This window comes from Limulus polyphemus, unplaced genomic scaffold (genome assembly GCF_000517525.1).
Source record: "Limulus polyphemus unplaced genomic scaffold, Limulus_polyphemus-2.1.2 Scaffold55, whole genome shotgun sequence".
NCBI classification, from domain to species: Eukaryota; Metazoa; Arthropoda; class Merostomata; order Xiphosura; family Limulidae; genus Limulus; species Limulus polyphemus.
This window is the reverse complement of record NW_013665665.1, coordinates 356,245-382,901: the sequence shown is the minus strand read 5'-3', so window position 1 is coordinate 382,901 and position 26,657 is coordinate 356,245. Positions and strand designations below refer to the sequence as shown.

Sequence of the window (26,657 nt, the reverse complement as noted above, 5' to 3'; positions counted from 1 at the left end):
TGAAAATATCTTAGTAGTTAAAAATTAAAAAACTTTTGTTATTATAATATAATGAGGGAATCCTCAATAGCCATGGCACTTGAAATTCTTTTAGGCAGAATTAGAGTAAATTAATATATGAGACCTTTTTTCCTTTTTATTAGCTATATTTTTGTGCACCAGCAATACCAAGGGTGAGATGCACCTATGCCCAATTCAATTTTATTACTCATCAGGATCTCTTCCAGCCTACCCTCAAATTGAAATTCATTTAGGCAGAATTAGAGTAACTTAATCTATGAGACCTTGGGCGTGATCAAGTACATCAATTGAAAGGATTTGACCTTCTTAGTCCAAAACTGTAATTAGATCTCGAATTGGTTAAGATATGACGAAGCTATGAGCTAAAAGTTTGTACTTGAAAAAAAACAAAAAAACATTTAGAACCATTCTATGAGCCTCTATGCCACAGCTAAAAATTCACTGGTTGCCATTGTGATCTAATTAAATTGAAACTAAGCTGAGACAGGACATCACTATTATGCTATGGTCTGACAAATTACTAAACATGAACCCCATTGAGCATTTGTAGGTTATCCTTGATAAAGTCCTGCAAAAGCAACTTCTTGGGATTCCCTAAAACAGATTATTTACTAGGAATGGACTGCAATTCCACAGACAGGATTGCTGGTCTTGTCCACACAATCTGTGTGTTCCTGCATTGCATAATGCAGAGGGTTGCCCCCACAAAGTATTAACCCCAGCACCCCACTCATATTTTGCTAGTGTTAGGTATTGTTCCAAGTTAAGCCAGTGTTTTGTCAAACTTGGGTGTCTATTTACCTATGTTAAGTTTCCGTATGCTATATAAAGCATCTGTGGTATAACTCATATTTAATTTTAATAATTTTAAATAATCATATCCTGTTTTAAAATATATTTACTCAATTATTCTAATGGTAAGTAATTTCATTAGATTTAATCAACAGAAATGAGAGACTTATGTAGCAACAAAGTTTACAGGTATACATATATGCTTTTGTTTTACATGATTCTTTGTTTTTTATAAAAGATTGCATATCTTTAGAAAGATCTAATCCAAGCTAAATGTATAGTTGTGTAAATCAAGTATAAAATATCAAATACATCTGAGGAACACTATATTAATGTTGCATGAGATAATAATAATAATGTGAATTGTTTTTAAATTGATTATATGACAACACATTATACATCTTAAACACTGCAGTATATATGATTCTCATTCTGCACCATATGCCATTGTTTCCATTAGAAAAAAAAACAACCTCTTTTACTCATTTGCCATTGTTTTTGTTTTTTTCAGAAAGACTGTTTTTGCTAGGAAATGGTCATTTTGTATTTACTTACACACTGCAATGATAAGGGTTCTTTAATTGAAAAACATATACTAAACAGACACTTATTTTCTACCATCACTCATTAAGTGTTGTAATGAACTTCGTTCTACAGGTTGATAGTATGGTGCTGATTAGTTGCCTTTCCTCTAGGCAGTACTTCAAAGGTAGAGACAGTGGCGAATAGCCTTAACGCCTATGCCATATATACAGATATGGAACTATTTTATACAATTTTTAATGAAATATAACCAGTGATGGTTTATGACGTTCTGAGGCCATAAGCTATCTAAAGTTCAAGAAGCCCCATACGATTAAAAATTGAAATGGAGTCAGTTTTTCCTTTTGTTAGAGGCAGCTATGAGTCCCTAAGCTGTAGCTTGGATAGCTTATGCCTTAATCCAGCACTGAATGTAACAAACTTTAAAGATCATTTCATGTGGCCACTTGGACATATTGGGTTACGATTTGACCAATATACTTTAACATAACATATAATATTTAGGGACAACAAGAGAGCTATTAATCCATCTAGGTTGTCCCATCCAATAAACTAAACTAAAACTATTCAAAAAACACCTCAAAGCTAGTCCTTATCATTCATATATCTATCAAGCTTTCTCCTAAACTCACCTACATTCACAGCTTTCACAACATCCAAAGACAACCAATTCCAAAAACAACTACCCTATTAGAAAAATAAAACTGTCTTAGCTTAAAATGACTCCTACCTTGCCAAAATCTATACATGTGTGACCCCAAGTCCACCCATTCTCTTCATTAAGTGTTAAAAAAGACGATTCATTAACACCATCAATTCCTCTAATAATCCCAAACACTTCAATCAGATTCCCTATAACTCCTCTTTTCTCAAGAGAAAACAGTTTGGGAGATCCCAACCTCTCCTTGCATGACAACCTTTCCATTCCAGATATCATTCCTGTAGCCCTCCTATGAACCCCCTCCAACAATTCAATGTTGTTTCTTAGATAATTAATCCACGAATGAATAGGGTACTCTAAATTTGGCCTAAAAATTATTTATACAATGATGATATAACCTCTTCAGACTTGCACTCAGTATTGCCATTTATTCGCTCAACTCACCAAATCCTTTTTAAAGTAGCAACATCCTCCACATAGCCAGCAACACATAAAAGCTTAACATCATCAGCAAATTTAAACAATTTATCGACCATTCCTTCATCCATATCATTGATGTAAATCAAAAAGAGCAAAGAACCTAAGACTGAGCCCTGAGGCACACTATCCATGACACCAATCCAGCCTTCCTCCATCCAGCCACCCCTCTATCAAATTAGCTTTGGAGAAGTTAAGAACTATTATTATTATTAGAGTTGTAACTATTTTGTTTTATTCTTTCATAGAAGCTTAAATTGAATTTTACAAGACTATATAAGCATTCCTTTGGGATGTAAGTATGTCTTTGCTTAAAAAGACAAATTGACTCTATAACTTGGATCATTTGAAAAACTTTGGATGTTAACTATGCATAAAAGAAAAAGGAAAAATGTTAAATTAATATTTTTGTTATGCTTGGGAATATTTAGGTCTTAGATCCTATTTATGCATAAAGATTCAGGTTTTTCATAGGTCAGTAGGAAATGGTGTATTTTGTTCTTTTGTTTTTTCTGGTTGGTTTGGTCTGAAATTTCATTGGTGGTAGTGTCCAGGGTCACTGATGAGGAGTGGAATTCTCCAAAGCTAATCTGGCTCACTGACACACACCCCAATGAAAGAATAGACCATTCCAAGCTTTTACTTAATGTTAAACAAATGTTCAAACAACTTTATTCAATGAAATAAAAATTAATAATAATGTTTTTCTTCTTTGAATTCTTAAATGTTTTGAGAATTTCAAATTACTCATCTTTAAAATTTCAACAGTTAACCTCCTCACATCTGGTTTATTTTAGTATTATGGTTTTATTGCTGAATTTTGTACTAAGGAAAATGTTTCCGTCTTTCTATGAAAAGCAATAAATCACAGCAGAAGCCCATTAGCTATTTCTTGTAAATACCACAAGCTGAGTGCATGACCTGTGTGATCTATCCACTCACAGACTTAACTGACCTAGGCCTCATTCGATTATCCTGATAAAAATTTATTTAGCTTTCAAATGTGCATTTTAGAACACAAAAATATATCAATCACTGGAGTAGAATGTAAAAAAACTAGTGTAATTTATATGACTTTCTAAGTAGATTAAAGTTCTGTTAGCTGCTCTGATTATGGTAACAGTCCTTATGACAAAAAAATCTACCATTATTGTGTACATATGCTTGTGAAAAAGAAATACCTATAATAAAGTTTATGTAGGGGAAGATCTCTTTATATTGATTATAAAAAACATTTCCATTGGCCATGTAAAAAAGATTAGTACGAGATCTTGAAAGGCAGAGAGAAAGGAGGGGTTTCTCTGGTAGGTTCGACACATTTATTGATATCTCAGCAACTCGAGAAAGTATGGGGTTCAGATTTTATATTCTTACTTGTAAATTTGTATAGCTTGTGTTTCTAATCAGTTGGAAACTTCAGGAGCCTATTTTTGAAGTTATACGATTCAGATATGGAGAATTCAGAGCTTAAACGTGTCACGTGAGACAGAAAAATGAAGATTGAGAATATTTTTTAAACATTTCCTTTTAATATTAAAAAATAAAACTTGCATAATACGAATATTTGAATTATAACTGCAGTTGTCTAATGAAATTTTGAATGTAACTGCAAAAGCTTATAGAATACCCACTTTGACCCAGCTGTACACATAAGGTTAATACTTGTGGTAATTAATTAAACTTGTTTTATTTTGTTTTTTCACTCTCAGTAAGTTATTGCTTACCTTATTTTGGAGACTTGCAAGAATCTGCCTACAGAGTTAATGTTACATTTAGATTTTAATTACATTTCTCCTTGAAACAATAGAAGCTGTAATTAAAAATTAAAAAATACAGATCTCACCTCAGATGTTTATCATCACCAGGTAGCTAATGATCAAATTAAATTACTTTATGGCTCATTTGAAAAATTAAAATTATTATAAATTACTTACTCTGCTATTGCTATACAAAAAATACAACTTATTTTCAAATTAAAATGATGCTTATAATATCTTTTAATCATGACTTAAAATGGTCTCAATTGTCTATTATGACTTGTGTGCCAACCCCCCCCCCTCTCAAGTGGCTCAATGGTAAGTCTACAGGCTCACAATGCCAGAAATGTGGTTTCGATACCCATTGCTGACAGAGTACAAACAGCCCATTGTGTAGCTCTGCTCTTAACAATAAAAACCATAACGTTTGGTCAATTTTAGCATAAACCATTGGATAAAAGTGAAAGATAATTTTTAAAGATTTTTAACACTTGCTGAATTTGAATGCCTGAAACATTTTCACATATGATTGTTATTACTTTGTGATGTTATTAAACAATTCAGTATAAACTTATGTACAAAAAATTTGATAGTTTCTTATCTTATAAAGAATCAGTATTTTATTTTTCTCTTGTATAGCCAAGTGCTCCAAAGTCTGATCAGAAACAAGTGAAACGAAAATTTTCTTCTTTTTTCAAGAGTTTGGTTATTGAGTTAGACAAAGATTTGTATGGACCAGACAACCACCTGGTAGAGGTAAATTAGTTATACTGTTATTTTAAGAAAAACCATTGTTTACACTAAGTGTCACCACAACTAGATCTTAACAAATATAAGGCAAATTAACTTCAAACAAAAGAAACATTAAATAACTTTCAAGCCTTTTTTGCAGCCTAATTAATCATTTTGTTATTAGGACTTTTGTTTATGTCTTCTTAAAGTAGATTGATTTCAAAGTTTGAATATCAATGCCATGTATTATGTTTTGTAATATTTACAAAAATCATTCTCAGTACTTCTCATCATGTTTTTTTAATTAAATCTTTAAAATATTCTCCACTAATGTAGCAACCACATTTTCTAGATTATACTAGTTAATCACTAGTATCAGTTATTAAAACCATCCACAGAAAGTTTTTAAACATGTTGTAAAATATAATTTTTAATGTGCTTAATTGCACATTCATAAACTAATCCAAAAAAAATTTGAGTTTGTTAGACAAGTGAAGTGGGTATTATGATTTTTTTTTGTTATTGAGGAGTGGGGGTAAAGCATTTAACCATTAATAATGTATCCATACTTTAATTTAGATATTCAGTATGATGATGTTTAACATAATGACTACTTAACAAAGTATCTTCCAATCATGGTATTTTTTTTTTATTAGTGGCATCGTATGCCAAAAACAACTGAAACAGATGGGTTCCAGGTGAAGCGTCCAGGAGATAAAAATGTGCGCTGTACTATTTTGTTATTACTAGATTATAAAGTAAGTGAGAATTGTTTTGTTATAAAAAATGTGTCCTTTTAAAATGAACAGACGTTATGTTTTTAGCTTTTTTCTGGCCCAGTATTTTTGTAATTGTCTGACATTTTGCTTACCTGGAAAAAAGTATTTATCAAATTTTTAAAAACATGCTTCACCATTAATGCAAATGTAAACAAATCAGCCACAAATGAAATAACATCTATATAGAATTTCGTATAAACTTAGCACAGAGTTAAGCAAGTAACATTTACTAAGAATTAAGCAAAACTTTCATAATTTCTGGTTATGGACCTCAGTATAATGTTCAGAATGAACTTATCATGAACATAAACTAATAATATATTCTGATGTTGTAACATAGCCTTTTATTAGACACATTAGTATAAAGTATATAGTCACAATTCAGATTAAAATAGTTTATTTCAATTACACAAATCATATTAAAGTCAGACTTTGAAATAACATATTCCTGCTTATAACACTCAAACTATTTAGAACCATAGGAATACTAATGCTCTGTTACATTTACTTCGGGCATGCGTGTGGCCTCATTTGTAACTGAAACGAGAGATAATGGATGTGGTGTGATTTTAGCATTGATTGGAAGGTTTGGATAATGTTATAAACTGATGATTTTAAGCTTTCACTTAATCTGATTATTATCTGATAATTTTACAAAGAAAGAGAGAAGTTCTGGATGATGAAAGGATAGAAATTACAAGTGGGCTACGTTACTACTTTCTCTATACTTCATGGCATTTATGACTGCTTCCACAATTTTTACTGAGCATGTATATTTCATTTACTGTTTTCCACACTTTTTTTTTTTATACAATGAAGCTTTCTTGCTCTCATTTGTCTGACTTCAACATGATTGAAAAGAAACTGTTTTATGATGATAAATTTTGTTTACTATTCCATGAATGTGATATTGCCTATTACTCTCACTGTATTATTTTGTGATAGCTTACACCATATATATTTTTTTTTTTACATTTGAATGTTATTTTTAACAAATATTTTAGTTACATAATTTCATTAAAGTATTTTGATCAACATTTTAAAATGAAAATTTACCAATCAGAAACTGAACTTCTTAAAATTTCATATTCATTTTCAAGATTTGATTGGTAATTTGGTATATGCCACCTATTATTTTAAATGCTATAAGTAACGAATCTGTATCATATGAGGCCAGTAATCATTAAACACCATTGTAATTTATGAAGTACATGAAAAGAAACGACCAGGCTTAGCCTTGTGGTTAGCTTGCTGCAATGTGAATCTGAAGGTCCATGGGTCATATCCTATTACCATAAAATTATGCTCCACACTTTGGAGCTGTTGGTGCATTATAAGAGTAAAAGTCAAGTTCCACTACCCTTTTAGAGTTGGTGATAGGTGCTATTAACTAGTTGCTTACCCTTTAGTCTATTATTTCCAAATTGTGGACAGCTAGTGCAAATAGCTCTTGTGTAGCTTTGCAAAAAACATCTGAAACAAACAAAAGAAAAACAAAAGTGTTTTATTTGTAATAGAATGAAAATATTCAAAACTGCAGCTAGATCACTTATTAATATGTATTTACTCATATATTCAATTAATATTGTCATAAATTCTTTTCAACAGTCAGTTTCAAAGGAACAACAAAGCATATTATACATCTCAGTTAATGAAATCATTGAAAAAAAACATACAAAACACAGTATTGATCTATAATGATGTTATCAAAAGATTAAAATAACTAAAAAGTATTCAACAATACATCCTTCCATTAATGCTTCATAAAAATATATTCTGTTGCTCTTTTTTAAATATATAAATGTTATTTATTTATGTATATTATTATATGCACAGTGATTACATTAATATTATTTTGAGGTTTGTCGAAAATATTAATTTTTACCTCCCAAATTTTAGCCTCTACAGTTTAAGTTGGACCCAAGACTGGCCAGGCTTCTTGGTATTCACACTCAGACACGGCCAGTTATCATCAATGCTCTGTGGCATTATATCAAAAGTCATAGGCTGCAAGACATTCATGAACGGGAGTACATCAATTGTGGCAAATACCTAGGGCAGGTACGGCCTTCCTGGTCATATTTGACATGGAGTTTGTTATAGGAATTCCATACTTTAACAGAGGAGTCAGTATGAAAGATCTATATTTTGGGTAGATGTTTTAAAAAATCATTCGATTTTTTGCTCTGTTTTTATTAATTATATGGTTGTACACATCTGGCTTCCAAAACCTTGAACATATTTGTTGTTACCAGTTTTCTCACTAAACCATGCTACTCACTATTAAACTTTGATTTGCTTAATATCTTTTTCTAAGGCTGTTGGCTAATCTGAATCTGTAACTGATGTATTTTCTTAGTTTTAAACTTTCTATATTTTGTGAGATTCTATAGACTGAAATTTGATGTTGGCTATTTTTACAAAGGTTAAGTGCTTTCTAAGTTTGACGAGTGCAGGTTTTTGCATTACATTGTTATAGATTTTCCAGTGTCCAAGACTTAAGTTTGCTGAAATTCCTCAACGTCTCCATCGGCTTCTACACCCTCCAGAACCAATTGTCATCAACCATCTTATCAGGCAAGTTGGTTTACTTTAAATGTAACTGTGCTTTAATTTATGAACTTTCTAACTATGTGTATCTTGGGAAACACAGCTATTTAAATACGACATTTGGACATACAAAAAGGTTTAAAATAGTTTCTTAAGCATTTGTAGAACTTGAGATATGAATATAAAAAAATGAAATGTACTTTCTATTGTGAAGTAAATGTAGGATTTCTGAAGATCTCTGCATGTTTGTCAGTTTAAGATAGAAACTAACCATGCCTGAAAGGGATGTGTAGTAGCTTTTTGTGTTAGGTGCACTAGCATCCAAGCCCTATAAATGAAAGTACACATGCATTCATCACAATTATGAGAAGTTTTGTGTATGTCGTTCATCCTTTATAATCTACATAGATTTAAAATTCTGTTGTTTTGAATCTGTCCCCAACTCTGATTTATTTCTATTTATAATATTTGAAGCCTTTAATTTTTTTTTTCAGAGTATTTAGCAACAAGTATTGTATCTTATACCTGTAATGTTGTTGTAGTTCTTACTTGACTTTCTTGGCAAAAAGGAGTTGAAGAATAACTTGGAGAGTTTCTTTAGTGAAATATTTTCTTGAATATTATGAAATTAATGTACTTCAATCATTGAGTAATGTTATTTTGAAAGTTGTATTATTGTTATTATTTACACAGTGACTAGTTCTTTTGCTATAAGCTGTAGGTCAGTACATTTCTGATATTGGTAATTTTGCTCATCCAGCATTAAAATCTTTAAATTTGTGGATATTCATTACCTAGTAATAGGACTTTGAGTTATGTTTTTACTGTTTAGAAGTATATTTTCTTAATTTTACCAGTAAGTCATTTGTGTAGTGGTTGCATGTCATTTTTTTGTGACAGGTACAAGGAATTCCAATGGGAGGTAACTTCAGCCCACAAGTTTCAAATTTATATTTATCAGACTAGAATTTTCATATGTTACAAACCTTAATAAGAAAGACTACAGTAAAGGTTTGTACATCAGTCTCACTTTTTGATATGTGGATGATATTCTTATACCAAACTATCAAGGATTTCTAGACACAATTGAACAAATTTATCCATCACGGCTCAATCTAGGAAAAATCTGTCATTTAAAACAAAGCACAATATCTGGCTTTAGATATCAATATCATTAATTGAACATTCAAATATAAAGATTCATTGAATTGGATACTTTCAAGTTTAAAGTTATAAAACTTCCATTCCCAACTGCAAACATTCCAAATAAGTTACAATTTTAACTATTATGAACTTATTAGATACAATAGAATTTGTTCATCATCATGAGATTTTGTGGATAGAAGATGTAAACTCTCCTTCTTTCTCTCTCTCTCTCTCTCTCTCTTTTTTTTTTTACAAATGAAGTTTCATTGCATGTTTTAAACACTAAACTCATTCAACAGAAGTATTTCAGAGTATCAAGACCTTTTAAAAACTTCCACTTCTACATTTTGTAGTGAAGTGCTTTAGTATATTGACCACAATTGGTTTTACCTCCGATCCATTAGTTTAAGCTATTATTATATATTGTTAATTTTAACTATATAATAGTTCCTTATGTAATATGACATTATGTCGTTAGTTTATTAAATGAATTTTTGTTGATTACTTTTTGTCATATCAGTGAATGTTGTTATTTTCCATACTAAGTCTTATCATTTTCATTTAACTTTCTAGAGGCTTATCTTGTTTCCTTTTCAGCTTTTACAGAAGATTTAATGTTATTTATTGCTTTCTGTAGCTCTAGCTCTATGCGTTTCTTAAGTGTCAGAAGTTAGTTATAGTAAGGGTGATAGTGTTAAACAAAACCACATAGTATTTTAGAATGTTATTTTCTTTTTATTACATATAACATTGCTGTAGTTTCCTGGATGGTTCCGGTATTATTTCATTTGTTATTTTGTGTCTTCATAAGTATTAGTTTGTTGTACTATAGGAAAACTGCTACTAATCGACACAGTTTAAACAGTAATATGTGTCGTCATAAATTTGTCACAGATGTCACTCTCCTCTAACGTTAGACAGTAGGAGTGGCTTAATGAATTTTCATTGGTCAAAAGACGTGTTAGGGAGAATTGGAGAAGACTCAGGTATGTTATAGTAGGTTACATTTTTCAAAGACATTTACTTCTATGACATTAGTTGAAGCCAACAGATAGTGTTTCTGTTTTCTCTAAGTAAAGTATAATATTTATTTATTGTTGCTTTTATTAACATTATTAGTTATACTATTTAATATATTGAATGTCATTACTTTATTAAAAATTTTTATTATTGTTCTTTTATTATAAAAATTGTTTTGCATTTTTAGCTAAATATATTTATTTAGTATTAACCCAAACAACCTAAGCTGGCCAAATCTTGTGAGATGTTACCGGGCTTTCAGCCAAAAATATTATTAACAGCATGGGTACCAAACTGATGAAACAATGCATTCTGTAAGTTGAAACTTAGGGGTTTATTTAATTAGCTATACTGATTGCCAGGTTCATTTTTAGTTTTCCTCTGTGTACACAGCTTGCTCTGAGCAGAAGTAAATATTAATATCTGTTTATCATTACTATCAATTTTTTTCATTGTTTACGCATTGAAAATGTAGCATGTTTAAGGTTTAGAGGATGATCATATTCAATATGAAGTTTATAAAGATCTGATATAGTTTTTACACCATCTTTTTTGTTTTGTTGTAGTTGCATATGTTATTTATGTGTTTTTTTGTTTTATTACAGTGTGGAAGGACTAGACACAAAGAAAACATCCTGTTACGATATAGATGTTGAGGTGGTAAGTTGAATATGATAAGATCATGAATTTTTACTAATACAAAAATAAACTTATTTCAAAATATGTATTGTTATAAATTTATGATCAAAAATAAACTGACTATATAGATTACAGTAAAATATTTAAAAACAGTAATTTATCAAGGCAATTCTGTATAACAAGCGTATAAGAGATACATAAATCAATAATCCGGAAAGTTAATCCTATAATGATTGGGAATGCATTGAGTAATTATGTGGGTGCTTTTGCTTTTAATAGCATTTTTGGTTATAATGCTATGTATATCTTTCATTGGAAATTGTGATAAGGAAGCCAAATGTCAAGAAATCTACACACTTTGATAACTGCTTCTTTGGGTGTGCCAGAAAAGGGTCTATTTAAAAAATATAAGAACCTAGCTATAGTTTTAGAAGTATTAATTAGAAGTTTGTAATTTTTATATGTTAATTACTTTTATAACAATAAGTAAGAGATTTACATAAAAAAAAGAAATTTAGTAGTTATGTTTAGCCTCTCTTTTTTTTTCCTTTTGGTCTACCAATAAAACTTAAGCTTACTTTTTATGTTATGATGGTACACTAAACAATTTCCAAAATATACTTATCTCCTATCACACTATAGCTTTACTCAACTGCTATGGTTTACTTCCTTTGCCAATCTAAGCATTGGTCTGATTTTTTCTCACTTGCTCCAGTCTTTTTTTCCCCAACTTAATTACTCTTGGTAATTATCTGTCTTGTGACACTTACATCAATGTGCCCTCTATCCTGGTACTGTATATAAGCACCTCATTCACATAATATTACCACTTTATCGAGATTTGGCTTGGCTCTGAGAATTTCTGGATATGTGAAAAATCTTTACCACAAATCCATGAGTACTACAAGTCCTTGAATCAGTAGTCATTCAGTTCACATCTTCATCACCATTATCCACCCAACTTGTGGTGTTTCTGCCTCCTGCAGATCCTTGGATTTTGGAACTTCTTTCCAGGGCTATCAGAGATTTGTTGGTCAAAGGGGCAGTGGAGAGAGTTGTTCCAATTCTTCCAGGGTTTTATTCCTGTCTGTTTGTTGTGCTTAAAAAGAACAGGAGATTGGCATCCAGTCGTCAACTTTTCTCGTTTAAATAAATTCGTAGATCCTTCAAGGTTCAATCTGCATTAGCATTTTTTACCAGGACTGTAGATGACCAAGTTTAATGTTGTCAATGCCTATCTGCATGTTCCCATAACAGAGTTGTCCCGCCATTGTCTACATTTTGTGCAAAAGGGTCAGGTGCTGTAGTTCAGGGTTCTGCCCCTCAGATTAGCATCAGCACCATATATGTTCTGCTGAACCATACAAGCTTTTTCTCATTGCCTCCATTCTCTAGGCCTGTGCACACAACATTACATAGACAACTGGTTGCTGCTGACACCATCCGGTAAGTTAGCAGAACAAAACACCCAAATTCTACATTCAAAAGTAAACAAGGCAGGCTTTATTATCAGAGCTGAGAAATCTATTCTCACTCCAACACGATGTATCATCCATCTAGGTGTCTTTCTCAGCCAATTCCTATCCGGCTCCATGCTACGGAACAGGCAGTCCAACTCTCCTTCTCCCACTGCATGGATGGTTCTTTCTCTTTTGGGGATGTGGACATCACTCCAATCCCTCATTCCTTTGGAACGAGAGTACCGGAGATCCCTTCAGTGTTCCCTATGCGCCCAATGGATCATTTAGAGCAATTCACTGGATTCTCTGGTCTCCTTATTCAGGATCAACATCATTGATCTTGAGTAGTGGTTAGATCAAACCAATACTACGATAGGTGTTCCTCTGCTGCCAACTTGTCCAAAGATCCATCTCTTCGTGGATACCTCGCTTCAGCGATGGGTTGCATATCTCAACAGTCAGGAATTCCAGAGCCTGTGGGTGGACAACTAGGCTTCCCTACACAATGTTTTAGAACTTCTTGCTGTTCAAAGGGTAACATATTAAGATCTGACCCTTTTAAGGAGAAAATTCACTTCATCAATTCCATGGTGGTGTCTTACATTTCCCGTCAAGGGGGTACTCGGTCCATGCCACTCTGTTTTCAAACCTTGGATCTTTATTGGGCCCACTCCAATCATATCATCCTACTAGCTTGCCATATTCCAGGGGGTGATTAATTTGGTGGCAGATTAATTGTCTGAACCCAACTGGACTCTCCAGACAGAATGATTGCTGCATCTCAAGGTTTTCCATTGGATTTGCTCTCGGTTTGGAACACTCAATTACCAGCATTTTGTGCTCTGGTACCTCACCCTCGAGTATTGGCAATAGATGCATTCAGTCTGGACTGGATGGGATTAAACCTCTATGCTTTCACACTGATTCGTATATTATCCAGAGTACTAGCTATGATTTGTTTGACCCCTTGTTGGGTTTTGTTGATAGCACGATATTGGCTGACTCAACCCTGGTTTCCACTTCTGCAATACCTTCAGGAGTACCCACTTCTTCTACTTTATCTTTTGCTATCTCTGTTGAGACAGCCATGATCCAACATCATACACCAAGCCATCCTGAAGCTCAAGCTTCATGCATGGAAGTTATGTGATCCTTCACACAGCATCGGGGGTTTAATTTCTAAGGTTGCCAGGTATCTGTCTCAATCTTTGCATAGTCCCACAATGGACATTTATCAACAGAAATGGCATGCATGCTGACAATGGTGTATTGCGAGGAGGTTGAACCTGCTTTGTCCAGAAGTCCCACCCATACTCGTTTTTTGACCTGGCTCTTTGACAAGGGTTTCACATCTTCCACAGTCACCTTATATAAGGCAGCTTTATCATCTATCTTTTAAATACTTGAGATGAAAATTATTTGAATCCCCAGTGCTCTCCAGCCTCTTCAAGTCATTTCAGTTACCTAACTAGGATTTTAACTCTTTCAACACAAGCTCATTCCCAGGGTCTGACCACATGACCATTTCTATTTGTATACAGTTTTAATATTATAACTTTTAATACAATATGTGTACTTTTACAAAATTTGGCAGACTTTTAGTAAACATTACATGTTGTGTGTACCAAAAAAAATCAGTTTTTTAACGAAGCATTTTTGCTAACAATTTGTCCGTGAATGAATTGAATATTTTTTTACTACTCCAAAAGCAAAGTGATTTTTATGTAAAGATTAAAAATAATTTTCGTTGTCTCAAAAATCTCACCCCTCATTTTCGTAATTGCTAAAACCTCCTTAGTAAAGGTGGAAACTTTATATTTCATCTGTTATTACCTCTACCATAACAGTATATTTTATTCTTCAACCAGTAGACAAAACATCAAAGTATAAAGAAAAGAAAAGTTGTAAAATCAGAAATAAAATGAGCAGCTCTGCCCTGTTTTCTTGATTATTGTTCATAAGATTTTAAAGTACTTCTTGTGTAAGTTTCAACTGCTATGCATTTCACATTTATTTTTTATGTTTATTTTTATGTCTACAACTTGAGTAGAAATTCACTGAAACTGAAGCAATAAATTACTGATTGTGTCAGTGGAGTGTTTACGTAACACCGTAATATGATACCTTCAAAAGCAACAAAGTACACGCAAAGGGATAACTGATACACATACAAAGGGAGATTGAGAATTTATTCAAATATTTCCTTTTGAAATTAAAATTTATATGTTATTAAAACTTGACTTATTATTGTGTTTTAATGACAACATTATTCATATTCATTGATAATAAAGTAGTTTAATTCAGTTTTGAATGTAACTCTGTAAAAGGTTGTAGCATTCAAGCTTTGGCCTACCCATAGTGAGAGGGTTAATATATGATGAATTGCATATTGTTCAACTGGACTTTTGGATGAAATGTTCGTGTCTAGTAGATTTTGCTTTATAACTTTTGAAACATTGAAAACTGTAAAGTCCAGTTATTTGTATTTTTATGGGTAAACAGGAACTATCTAGCATTTGATTGCCTGATCATCTTTCTCCAGACTTCCTTTAAATCATGAACTTAGCATAGTGTGGAAAATTTAGAGGAAATTGCATTTACACATAATCTTACAGTGATTTATTTCAGATTTAAATGTATGTGTTTCAATTTTGTATTTTTCATTAAAATATGTTTCATACTTTGTGGAATTAAATTCAATGAGATCGAATTATTTTTTTACACCTAATAGCTTTTATATAACAGTTGTTTTAGGAATAATTATAATTGTTTAATTACTTTAATATGACCATTTTAGGATGCTCCCCTTAAAAGTCAGATGAATAGCTTTCTTCTGTCTACAACTAACCAGCAGGAGATTCAAGGACTAGATAACAAGGTAAATACTTATTTCTGCAACCATAAGTTTCAATTAACTACCAAAGTGTTGAGTTGTTTCAAACCTACAGCATAAAAAAAGGATATTTGTGATTCATCTGAAGCATTTTAACCCTATCACAACTAGTAAGCACTTTTCAGGTGTTAGATTTCAAAGTTTAAGTAAAAGTAATAATTCTAACTTTATTTTAACACCTTTTAAGTTATTAATATGATAATTTATTATATTGTAATTTGTAACATTTATTTAGTGCAATTCACAAGGAAAAATTCAAAAAATGTTTTGACTCATTTCTGTGCATTTCTGAATTCTCACTTGTAAACAACACATTTACTGACTTTTTAGAATTTTTTTACCCATCCCAAGATATAGGTTTATATTTAGTAAGAAACTCTCATTCTTTGAAAATATAATGATTTATCTTTTTTTTTCTCACATGATCTTCATGCTCTGTTAGTATATTACTATAACTCTTTGTTGCCACTCTTTTATGATGTCACAGCATATGGCCTGAACAGTTACTAATAAAGCTTTAAATATCATTAGATAGAGTAGTTTATAAACTATTTACCTCATTATAGAATAAATGAACTGGTTTGATCAGCAATTTATAATTTCCCAAGATATTGATGAATTGAGGTTTTTGTAGGTTTGAACAAAGGAATCTGATGGGAAGTTTAGAAGACTTGGGAATGAAACCCAGATCTGGGAATTATGTTGTTTCTTTAGACATTGTTTTTTTTCTAGGAATATTTTTATATTATATCTGTTTCAAATCTGTAGAAATTTTCTTTCATCACTAGACACAAGATAAGCTGATTTAGGTTTAGTGAGTATAGCAGATGCCAGTAAAGTAATCCAGTTACTCAAATCCTTATTTGTTGAATATTATTGTTATGGTTATTGTATTCAAACGGTATATGAAAATAAAAGAACTTATGATCTATTGAAAAGAAACCATATTTATTATATTTAAATTGATATCAAACCAAGAATGTTGTAAACAAAAATCATGATACCTAGCCTAACGAAGGTAATGGTGATACCATTTTGAAAGGTGAGGCCAACCATATATTTTTGAATTTTTTTTTATGATTTATAGCCAAAAGTGGTGACTACTGTAGTTGTCAAAATATAATAGACGAAATATGTTACTCAATATCAAGTAATTTTGAAACTGACTTCTGACCAACAAGAAAAAAAATTAATTTTAGGATGAAAGGGAAGTATTTCTAATATATATTTTTTTTAAAAACAGTGTTTCACAACAAAAGCTTGAAAGTTTCACAACCTAAAAAATTCTTGAAGTTACTAAATCAGATTATATGAATTTTTGTAAGCTGAAACTAGACTGCTTAGTAAATTGTAGTAAGTTTCATGTAAATTGTTTGAATACTTCCACTGTGAAAAGGAAAAGAAATCAGTGAATATCAGTGACACTCTTTCAGTGAGAAAAGGATTGATAGATTATCCATATTGTGTAGATCTTGTTTACGTATGATATTTTTGTATGCCAGTACAAATTTTCATAACAGCTTCTGTCAAGTCTGAGTGATTTTGTTTTATATATATATATATGTGTGTGTGTGTATGTTTTTTCATGGTACCTGTACATCTTTTTCAAAGTGTATTCTCAATAATTTTAAACGTATGAAGAAACAACCTTATTTTTCAGTTTTAAGTCTGAAAAATGTTCAAATTTCTTAAATTTTTCTCGCCAAGATTTTAAATCAACCTGTTTTCTAGAAGAACACAAAACATCTAATATGTCCTCAGGATTTTTAACTTATTTCTAAAATTCTAGTAGATATGACATTTAAAGAAATTTGCACTTTTACAAATATTAATGATGCAAGGATTGATACATATAGTTCCAGTGTATTCACTGCTTCAGTTGGTAAGTTTTATTTTTCATAAGTATGATTTGCAAAGGTTGTGTGAACTTGTATTTATTATCCTCAAAAATCTGCTTTATTTTTAAACTCCAAAATAGATCCATGATACAGTAGAAACTACCAACCAGCTGAAGATCAATAGAGAATTTTTCCTCAGTTTTGCTAAAGATCCACAAAAGTTTATTAACAAGTGGCTGATTTCACAATCGAGGGATTTAAAAGTAAGATAGGTGTTTGTTTGGCTACCTGTCTTGTTAAAGTTGAGGGCTATTTATATATTAAATATAAAGTAAGCTAATTTTAAGTACCTTGCTTAACTTCAGCATATAACCTCAATGAATTATTTTAATCAGAGAATTTATTTACACTCCCCAATATCTGCAGTAAGTTTTTGAAGGCTTATAATGCTAAACATTTGTATTTGATACATCATTATGTAACTTTGCACTTAAACAATATGAATAAAATAAACCTGTAGTATTTAAAAAGATTGAGTAACTTTGATTTGAATAAATAATATTATGCACAGTAACTCTGAAAATATTCAGGATACTTATAAAAAAGTTCCTTTCTGCCTCACTGTTGCTTTGTTTTTACTTTCTTTATGTCCTGTTAAGAGTAATTTGTATCAGGGTCTGACACATAGTTAAGTAACTAATTGCTCATTGGTACATCATTTTCCAGATGGCACTTGAGTGCAAGTAGTTTTGTAAAATAACCACTTAATGTTGTCAAAATTAATTTTTTCATTTGTGCACATTTACACTATCCGTTCTTATTTCACTGTTTACATAGATAAATCCCAGAAGCTACTTATACTTCATGATCAGAATATCAAATGCAGTGATTAAAACATGATGCCAACTACAGTATTTTTCTATCCACCTCCTTTTTTTTTTTAAAGAATATAGTTTAATCATTTGTGAATAGTTAGACAGAAAGTCAAGAGAATCTTTCTTCAGAGAATAATGTTGAACATTGATTTTTACTTTTAATAATAATGTTTTCTGCAACAAAGATCATAAATTTTTAATTTTTTGTATAAAAATATCAAGTAGCCTAAATGCATTTATAATTATTTTAATATAGATTTATTGATCTGAAAAAGTTTATATAAAAAGTGTTTTGACACAATTATGATCATTAGGTGTAGTAAAGTAAAACAAATAGTAAGCTAATGGTAAATATGTGGAAGACTTAATGAATGCCTGGGTAACTTGGAGATCTTATTTTTATTGTGTTGTGTAAGGTTGACATGCAAACTTAAAACAGGGGTTATTAGCTATTATTTTTTTTGCTATCTTGCTTTAGAGAGTACTGTGAATATATGTATTTAACAAGAGCCACATTGTGAAATGCAGTTTAAGAATTTTTAAATGGTTTGCATTTAATTCTCAGCCTTTAATAGGGCTGTTGCAATCTGATGCACTATGTCAGTGTGAAATGGTTAAGTAAAATTAGATTACTTTGTTAATTGTGCAAAGCATATGTATGTTTAGTATTAAAAAAATAGTCCCCCCTTTTTTTTACACAATGTTTGAAAAGAAATTATTCTCAACAACAGTTTTTGTAAAGACCTACAAAAATACCATGGTAAACAAATGACTGACTAATATAGCTTAGACTGAAATTAAATTATATTTTTATTACAATTACCTCAGACTATGACAGATGTGGTTCATAATCCAGAGGAGGAACGTCGATCAGACTTCTACTACCAACCCTGGGCTCAAGAATCAGTATGCAGATACTTCTATAGCAAGGTTCAACAACGTAGAGCAGAGCTGGAACAAGCTCTAGGAATTTGCAACACTTAAACATACTGCCAAGAAAAACTTGAATATTCGGAAGTCATCAGTATTTTTTTTTTACCTCGTAGGTAAATAACATGTGTAGACAAATCTATAAATGTAAAAAAGATCATAACCTATACCTCCAGAATGTAACTTTATTAGCTCAATATTTCGCTATTACAGCTTTGTCAGGAGCAATCGATATCTACAAGTTCCCTGATCCAGTTAAATCTAAATTGGAACACTGTCATTCCAAAATCGAACATAGATACACGTGTTTACAAAGTTCATATTATAATAATATCAAACATTATTGAATTTATATTGTTAAGATGAATCACATCAACAGTGCAAGATAAATAAAATGTGTAAGCCAGTAAGTAAATTATTAACGTTGTTTGACTTAGAATAGAATATGTTACGTATATAAAACATTTATTTATATATGTATTGGTAAGTATTTTCCATTATAGTATATTGATACATATATAAAACAATGTCTGAAGTTATATTTCAATCCTTATAAATGTGTATAGAGACTTTGTAAAAGTACAACATATTAAAATCTTTAAAATGTCATTAACATCTCTACACTAATGGCCAACCTTTGTATGTATTCAATTTAGGCTTATTTTTCTTGATTAAAATGGATTCTTTAATTGTTCTATCCAAAAAAAAGTATGACATTTAGATAAGATCTTAACATCTGATAAGATGTTATCCGCTTGTAGTAAGCTATGTACTTTTCCATAATGTTCTGCAATAGCATTATTAGTATGAGGTTTTCGATGTCATGCACATGTTCAGATATTCGATCATGGATGGTTCAGAAAATTTCTCCTATATATGTTCTAGAGCATCTACCACAAGTTACTTCATAAACAATGTTTTTACTATGGCATCTATTGTGTATTCCATATTTAGTAGCTTTACAGTTATTTTTCATACATCGTGTTTCTTTCTTGTATGCTGAACTTGTTATTAATGATTTAAGGGAAATGCCTGGTTTTTGTACTATTTTAGTAGGTAAGTCTGAAGCTCTAATTACTCGCTTTAGTTTTGTGGTGATATCATCACTAATATATGGAATCACCCAAGTAGCCTGAGCTTTAAATGTGTTTTCTTTATTTATACGATTCTAAAGAACATGTCTATTTTCTTTTTGCTTGTCAAAATTTTTTATTACGTTTTGTATAAATTCCTGTGGATAGGCATTTTTTCTTAAAAGTCATAAGATTTTCTCTAGCCTCCTCCCACATTTCTTTCTTATTACAAACTTTATCAATCCTATGGAAGTAGCCAATAATGACACCTCTTTTTACAGCAGGGGAGTGATGAGAGTGGAAATGCAAACAAAGAGCATTAGTAGAAGGCTTACTGAAAATACCAGTAATGATTTTCCCATTCCTGACATGAATTGTAGTATCTAGAAATGGTAAATTTATACCTGGTATAGCATAAACAAGTGTAAATTTTATGAAAGGGTGAACGGTATTCAAGAACTCGTGGAAACTAAAAAGAGACTGTAAATTAGTGTTCCACACTCCAAATATGTCATCTATAGATCTGTACCAGATTGATGGGCCAATATTCCCCCCTGTTTTCCAAGAATTAAGTGCTTTCAGTTCAAATATATGCATATATATTACAGCTAAGACTACTGCTTCCTATTCCCCATAGCTATTCTTCTGATCTGTTTATAATATTCCCCATTAAATCATACATACCCATTATTTAACACAAATCTCAGAGCTCTTTCTAACCAATCTGTTGAAATATTTAAAAGTTCTAAGTCATCTGTGTTTTCTTTAATCCTAGTCATAACACAATCTATCCCTTCTTCAGTTGGGATACTAGGATATAATTGAACAACGTCTAGCGTAAACAGAATAGAACTGTCATTAATAAGGTGTGAGTCATTATGTAACTGTTCAAGAAAATAATATGTGCTGTTGTTATAATCAAGGACTAATTCCAATAACATTTGCAGCAGTCTATCTAAAACCTACCATATACTTTCTGTCTGAGATCCACAAGTAGAGGCTATGGGTCTAAGGGGTAAACCAGACTAATGATCATTAGGACGACCCTAGAATTCAGAAACTCGACTATTATATGGTTTTAGACTATTCACTAGCTGGGAGCTACATGAATACCTTTCTTTAATTCATTTAAAAGAATTCTACTTTTACTTTCAAGTGTTTTAGTAGGATCTTTGTTTAATTTTAAATAGTTATCATCATTTGATAAATGAGAATAAATCTTTCGATTATAACTATCCTTCACTAAAACCACAAATCCTTTATTTTTATCAGGTTCTTTAACTAAAATGTAGGTGTTACCTTTTAATTTATAAAGAGCTTTTGTCTCATGAAAAGATAAATGAAGTTTAATTGTGTAATTATGAAATTTCCCGAAGATACTCGATACTTTTTTGAAAGTTCTGTCATGGCGTCTTCTGTTATATTCTGTTCTTTCACTCCTGATGTCTAAGGATGATCAAAAGGTGGGTTTGAAAATGGGTTAACAGACGGTTGATGCTCTTCTCTTTGTTCTGGTGAATCTCTACTACATCGATCTTGGACTTATAAATAATGCTTTTCTCATTGTCGTATTTTGTTGAAAGTTTGCTGTAATGATGATAAAATATCTAATTCTATATCGTCATCTAGCCTAGTTGGAATTGTAAAATTTGGTCCTCGACTGAGTAATGATTTAGTTGCATCATTCAAGTTAATGCCATCTTCTACGGTTATATTACTTTCTTTGAGAGTTTCACATTCATCTGATCTAGCTTCATTGATGTAACTATATGAGTATTTATTAACTAAGGTTTCAAACTTAAGTTTCAGTTTTTTTCTCTTTCTTGTTCCTCTAACCTACTGATAACATCACTTTGGTCTTTAATCCAGTTCTTAAAGTCCACATTCTGAATGTTTTAATCAAATTAAAAGTCCTATCACAAATTTTGTCGTGTTTGTATTTCATTTTAAACATGCAGCTAATAAGGTCATTTCTCAAACAACATAAAACTTTTCTAATCTATTGATAACTTGGTGTTATATTTAAAGATTTGGGGTAATTTGACTGTATTCCTTATACCTTCTGGTATTAAGTCATATTTCCTACAATCAAGGGGAAAACTAACTGTGATTTAGTCCGAGTACATTTTAACGAATGTTGTAGAAAAACGATACTTGCGTTATAATGAAGCAGGTTGACGGCAAATAAATTATTACTCTTAACTTTGTTTAATGCAAACTGGAGTTTATTACGTGACATTTCTATAAATGTAAAAAAATCACGACATTTACCTTAGAATGTAACTTTATTAGCTCAATATTTCGCTATTATACTTCGTCAGGAGCAGTCGATATCCTACAAGTTCCCTAATCCAGTTAAATCTAAATTGGAATACTGTCATTTGAAAATCAAACATAGATACGTGTATTTTGAAAGTTCATATTATATAAAAATAATATAAAACATTATTGAATAAAGTTACATTCTGGAGGTATAGGTCATGATTTTTTTCCATATATATAGAAATGTCTCGTAATAAACTCCAGTTGGCGTTAAACAGTGTGTAGACAAACATTTTAATAATAAGCTGGAAAACAATGATTTATAGGCATAATAAAGTGATTTATATTTTGAGGAACATACCACATGTTTCAACAGAACATTGGTCTTTCTTCTTCAGGTATTTCCAACTTATTGTATTCCCATAATGTGCTTCCTTACTCAAGTATCAAAGACAAACATTTTATAATACAACATCATGTATTGTGCTAATTAAATGGTTTTCTAGGTGTAATTGATTGTGTCGTATCTATTCTTTTTTATAAACCATGATAACTGTTCTTTGGAGCCAATCAACTTCCAGTTATACTTTAGTTTGATAAATATTTAACTTAAAGTATTTCATTATTCAAGCAGTAAACAATTTGCATCAAAAGTGGTTTGATCATCGCCAACACTACACTTTTAACCCCAATTCAGATTCAATTAAATGAGATTTGCTGTAACTCACGTTAAAATATAAATCAATGCTTGCTTGAATAACAAAATTTACAATTTTAGTATTCCCTCACAATTGGTATCGTAAAACCAGTTTTTCTAAATAAAGATAATCTAACTTATATAAAAGCCAGTGTGCGTCACATCACACTTGATATATCGAAGTAGGAGGAGTCCTAAAAGCCAAAAATGCATTTATCCAAATGGAATAGTTTGATTACTGTCTGCCCATTACAATTTTATTGACAAAGGTATAAGGGGGATCTTTTGTGAAACGTTATTAGTGAGTGTTGGTATAATAAGCCTAAAGTACAGACGTAGTATGAGATCCCCTAGCCTAGAGCCAAGTGCATAAAATTTATCATGAAAGTAAAAATATCAAATCATTTTCGAATTAAACTATTTTCTGTTATATCACCAATGTTGTTAATAAAAAACAAACCTCTAATCAATGGAGACTCTAAATTAAGAAATCAAATATTTTTCTAGTTTTGTTGTCTATACATTTCATTTTATACTTTAAGTGCATAGACTAACAACAATATTAGGTTATATTTTTGTGGCTCAGCAAAATGACATAGAAGCTATTTGAAACGTAGTGTTACCAAAATACACTGGCTTTTCTATACATTAGAAGTTTTTAATCTAACTGATATCAATAATTATTCTATGAATATGCCATGAATTAATTTTATGAATGATCTTAATTTTGATTGGCTCACAAAGGAATTTACTGACGTTTTGCTGCCTCAACTGCACTTTTCTGCCTCTTCGTTAGTCAAGCTTGATTTCGCAAAATTTATTTATTTCAGTTAGCTATGAAATATGAAGTTAGGGTATACTATGTGGTGGGGTGGTAATACTTGCCCCATCATTTATGATGGGGTATATTCAAGTTGTTAAATATTCTTAAATACAGTATTACTTTGACTGGATGATGCTGATGTTAAACACTCTCTAAGCAACAAAATAATAATTCAGTATTTTTCAAGATAAAAAAAACAAAAACGTGTAGACAAATAAAGAATTATAGGTCTACAAAAGTATGTTATGTGTTTTACAATATTATTCCTGTGTTCAGTTTAAGATTTCAAGCTTACTCAGTTTGAAAAGTTTTGATACAGTTTAATGTCTTTACTTTCTGTTACTTTTTTTTATATACTTTCTTTTTTTTAATCCATTTCTTACATGACCTATCAATCATAAATTAGTACATAAATACATGGAAATTTTTGGTATACAAAAATGGCAAGCAATTCCATTTATGTAAATGTGTCGATATCATACTTTGGTAAAACATTATGATAATACAGAAAATAACTACTTAATGTTATTATTCATATTAATATTGCACATGGTCAGTTGACTGTATATTATGCAAGTATTAAATTTGTATTATATTGATGTATATTTCTTTTATCATGATCCAGGAACCAAAATAACTTGCCTGTAAAGCAGTGGACTGATGACGGGAATCAAGCTGCTTATCTTAAAGACCCGAGTTTAACATCATTGTTCTCAGTCTTAAAATTTAAAGTAAATATATTAACAGTAGAACAAATGCTTAAAATTTCTTACAAAACAGTAAATGAATTTGAAGTGTCACTTTTAAAACATTGCGATTCCAGGGATCCAATGTTATATTATTCAGGCAAAATTTAATGTTAAAACTTGTGTTTATTTTCTGTTATTTTTGGAATGTTTACTCTTATATTTTTTAATCTTATTATGTATGTGTTTGGTATACTGCAGTAGTTTACAAACCAGGGGTCGCAAATTTTCCGCTAAAAACGTCATTTGCAACAAAAAAAAAAAAAGCTGAAAGGGCGAGTTGATTTACATTTTAATATAGCTAGGGTTAGCTGCAATGGGTCGGCACTGAAAAATGTTTAGAAACTGCTGAGTACACAGCATAGAATTAGTTGTTTCCACATATGTGAATTAATAAAAAGAGTAATAATTACTTTCTCAATTCTCTACAGTTTATACATTTGTTATCTGCCATCATTATGAACATTTTAAAGAAATATCTGCATTAATATTTTGAAAATATGATTAATTGAAGACGAGTTTAATATGATAGAATTGGGAATTCCAAAAATTGTGAATGTACTGTCGTTTAATTCTCTAAGTGAAGTTATTTCTGTTCAGTGAGTGATAAAATATGTGGATTTTAGTTTATTAGCAATAAGCAATTTGATCTGCAGATCAGTAATCTGTTTATTGATATATATATATCTATCCACCAAAGGTGACAGAGATTATGTCTTCACCATTGTGTGTATGTGTATGTTTGTCAGCAAGCTTTCTCGAAAATGGCTGAATGGATTTGGACGAAAATTAGTGTACATTTGGATTATGACCCAACTTAGAAGTGAAATCCCTTACTGTTAACATGGGGACCGATTTGTCACACTATTTTTGCTCTATAACTCAGTCAAAAATAATTGAATTTAGATTAAACTTGGTGGACATATGTAGAATATTATTCCTTATTGCCCTTCCAAAAATGATCCGTGTTCGTTGTTAACGACAGACACATTTTCGTAGTTTTTTTTGTTTTTTTTTTGGGCCGAATATAATCGGAGGTACGTGTTACTGAATGCCCCTCTAGTTTAAATTGTATTCGTGACAAACAAAAACAGTAATTACAAAATTTTCCGTGCACAAAAGTCAGTGTAGCAATGAACTGACCAAATATTTTACAATTTTTCATACACAAAAATAGAAAATACAATATCTACAGTTTCAAAAACTTGGTTCGATAACTAATCGTCAACGTTAGGTTTTGTCTAAGCATTTGATCCTGGGTATCAAGCTAGATACATTTCTGTACAACCATTCTTATTTTAAAACACTGCACATGGTTTCAATTGTAAGTCAGCTCTTATTCGCAGGTGCCTCAATTTTTATATGTCCTTACCCACTAAAAAAGGGTAAATATATATATATATTATCAGTCATGTATTAAAGAAACATTTCTAGTTCTTGCTTACTCGGCAATATAGAGTTTTTAACAGGCTTCAGTTTTGTGTGTGTAATTAATCAAAACATCGCAATATGAGAAAATAAACAGAATTATACTGATTTGTTTTATTCTGGCGTGTTCACTTTAGGCTTGTTTGTGAAGACACAATTTACGTTCTTATTGTATGGCCCTTAACGTGTCCGTTTACCATACAAGAATAGAAACTTGTGAGTTTCTGTACGTACATTTATTATTATTTAATAAACTAGACCAAAGCGCTTGTCTGCAATCTGCGGTATCGAAGCATATTGCCGAACATGATCGTCCTTTCAGTTATTGGGGACGTTATAATGTACCAGTCAATCCCAGTATTCATTGGTAACGAGTTAGCAGTGGACGGTGTTGACCAGCTGGCTTCTTTTTAGTCTAGCTCTCCAGTGGCTTAACGGTGTGTTTACAGATTTACATCGCCAAAACACGGGTTTCGATACCAGTGGTAGGCATAGCACAGATAGCTCATTGTGTA

At 31.1% G+C, this 26,657-nt stretch overlaps 1 protein-coding gene across 4 annotated transcripts in view; it reads left to right on the top strand.

Moving 5' to 3' along the window:
• LOC106463794 (SWI/SNF-related matrix-associated actin-dependent regulator of chromatin subfamily D member 3-like) overlaps nt 1-26,259 on the top strand; it is a 335,955-nt gene extending 309,696 nt beyond the window's left edge. Inside the window, exons 5-13 of one of the 4 annotated variants that reach the window (XM_022391681.1) lie at nt 4,891-5,007; nt 5,640-5,741; nt 7,662-7,823; nt 8,242-8,339; nt 11,084-11,138; nt 15,375-15,455; nt 17,449-17,571; nt 19,012-19,225; nt 24,594-26,259. In XM_022391681.1, the coding sequence (XP_022247389.1) occupies nt 4,891-5,007; nt 5,640-5,741; nt 7,662-7,823; nt 8,242-8,339; nt 11,084-11,138; nt 15,375-15,455; nt 17,449-17,571; nt 19,012-19,167 (894 nt within the window). In that variant the 3' untranslated portion in view covers nt 19,168-19,225; nt 24,594-26,259. Of the gene's footprint in view, nt 1-4,890; nt 5,008-5,639; nt 5,742-7,661; nt 7,824-8,241; nt 8,340-10,352; nt 10,445-11,083; nt 11,139-15,374; nt 15,456-17,448; nt 17,572-19,011; nt 22,110-24,593 lie in introns of those variants that run through there. The other 3 variants (XM_022391670.1, XM_022391674.1, XM_022391691.1) reach the window with 3 other exon arrangements.
• Nucleotides 26,260-26,657: the final 398 nt, after the last annotated feature.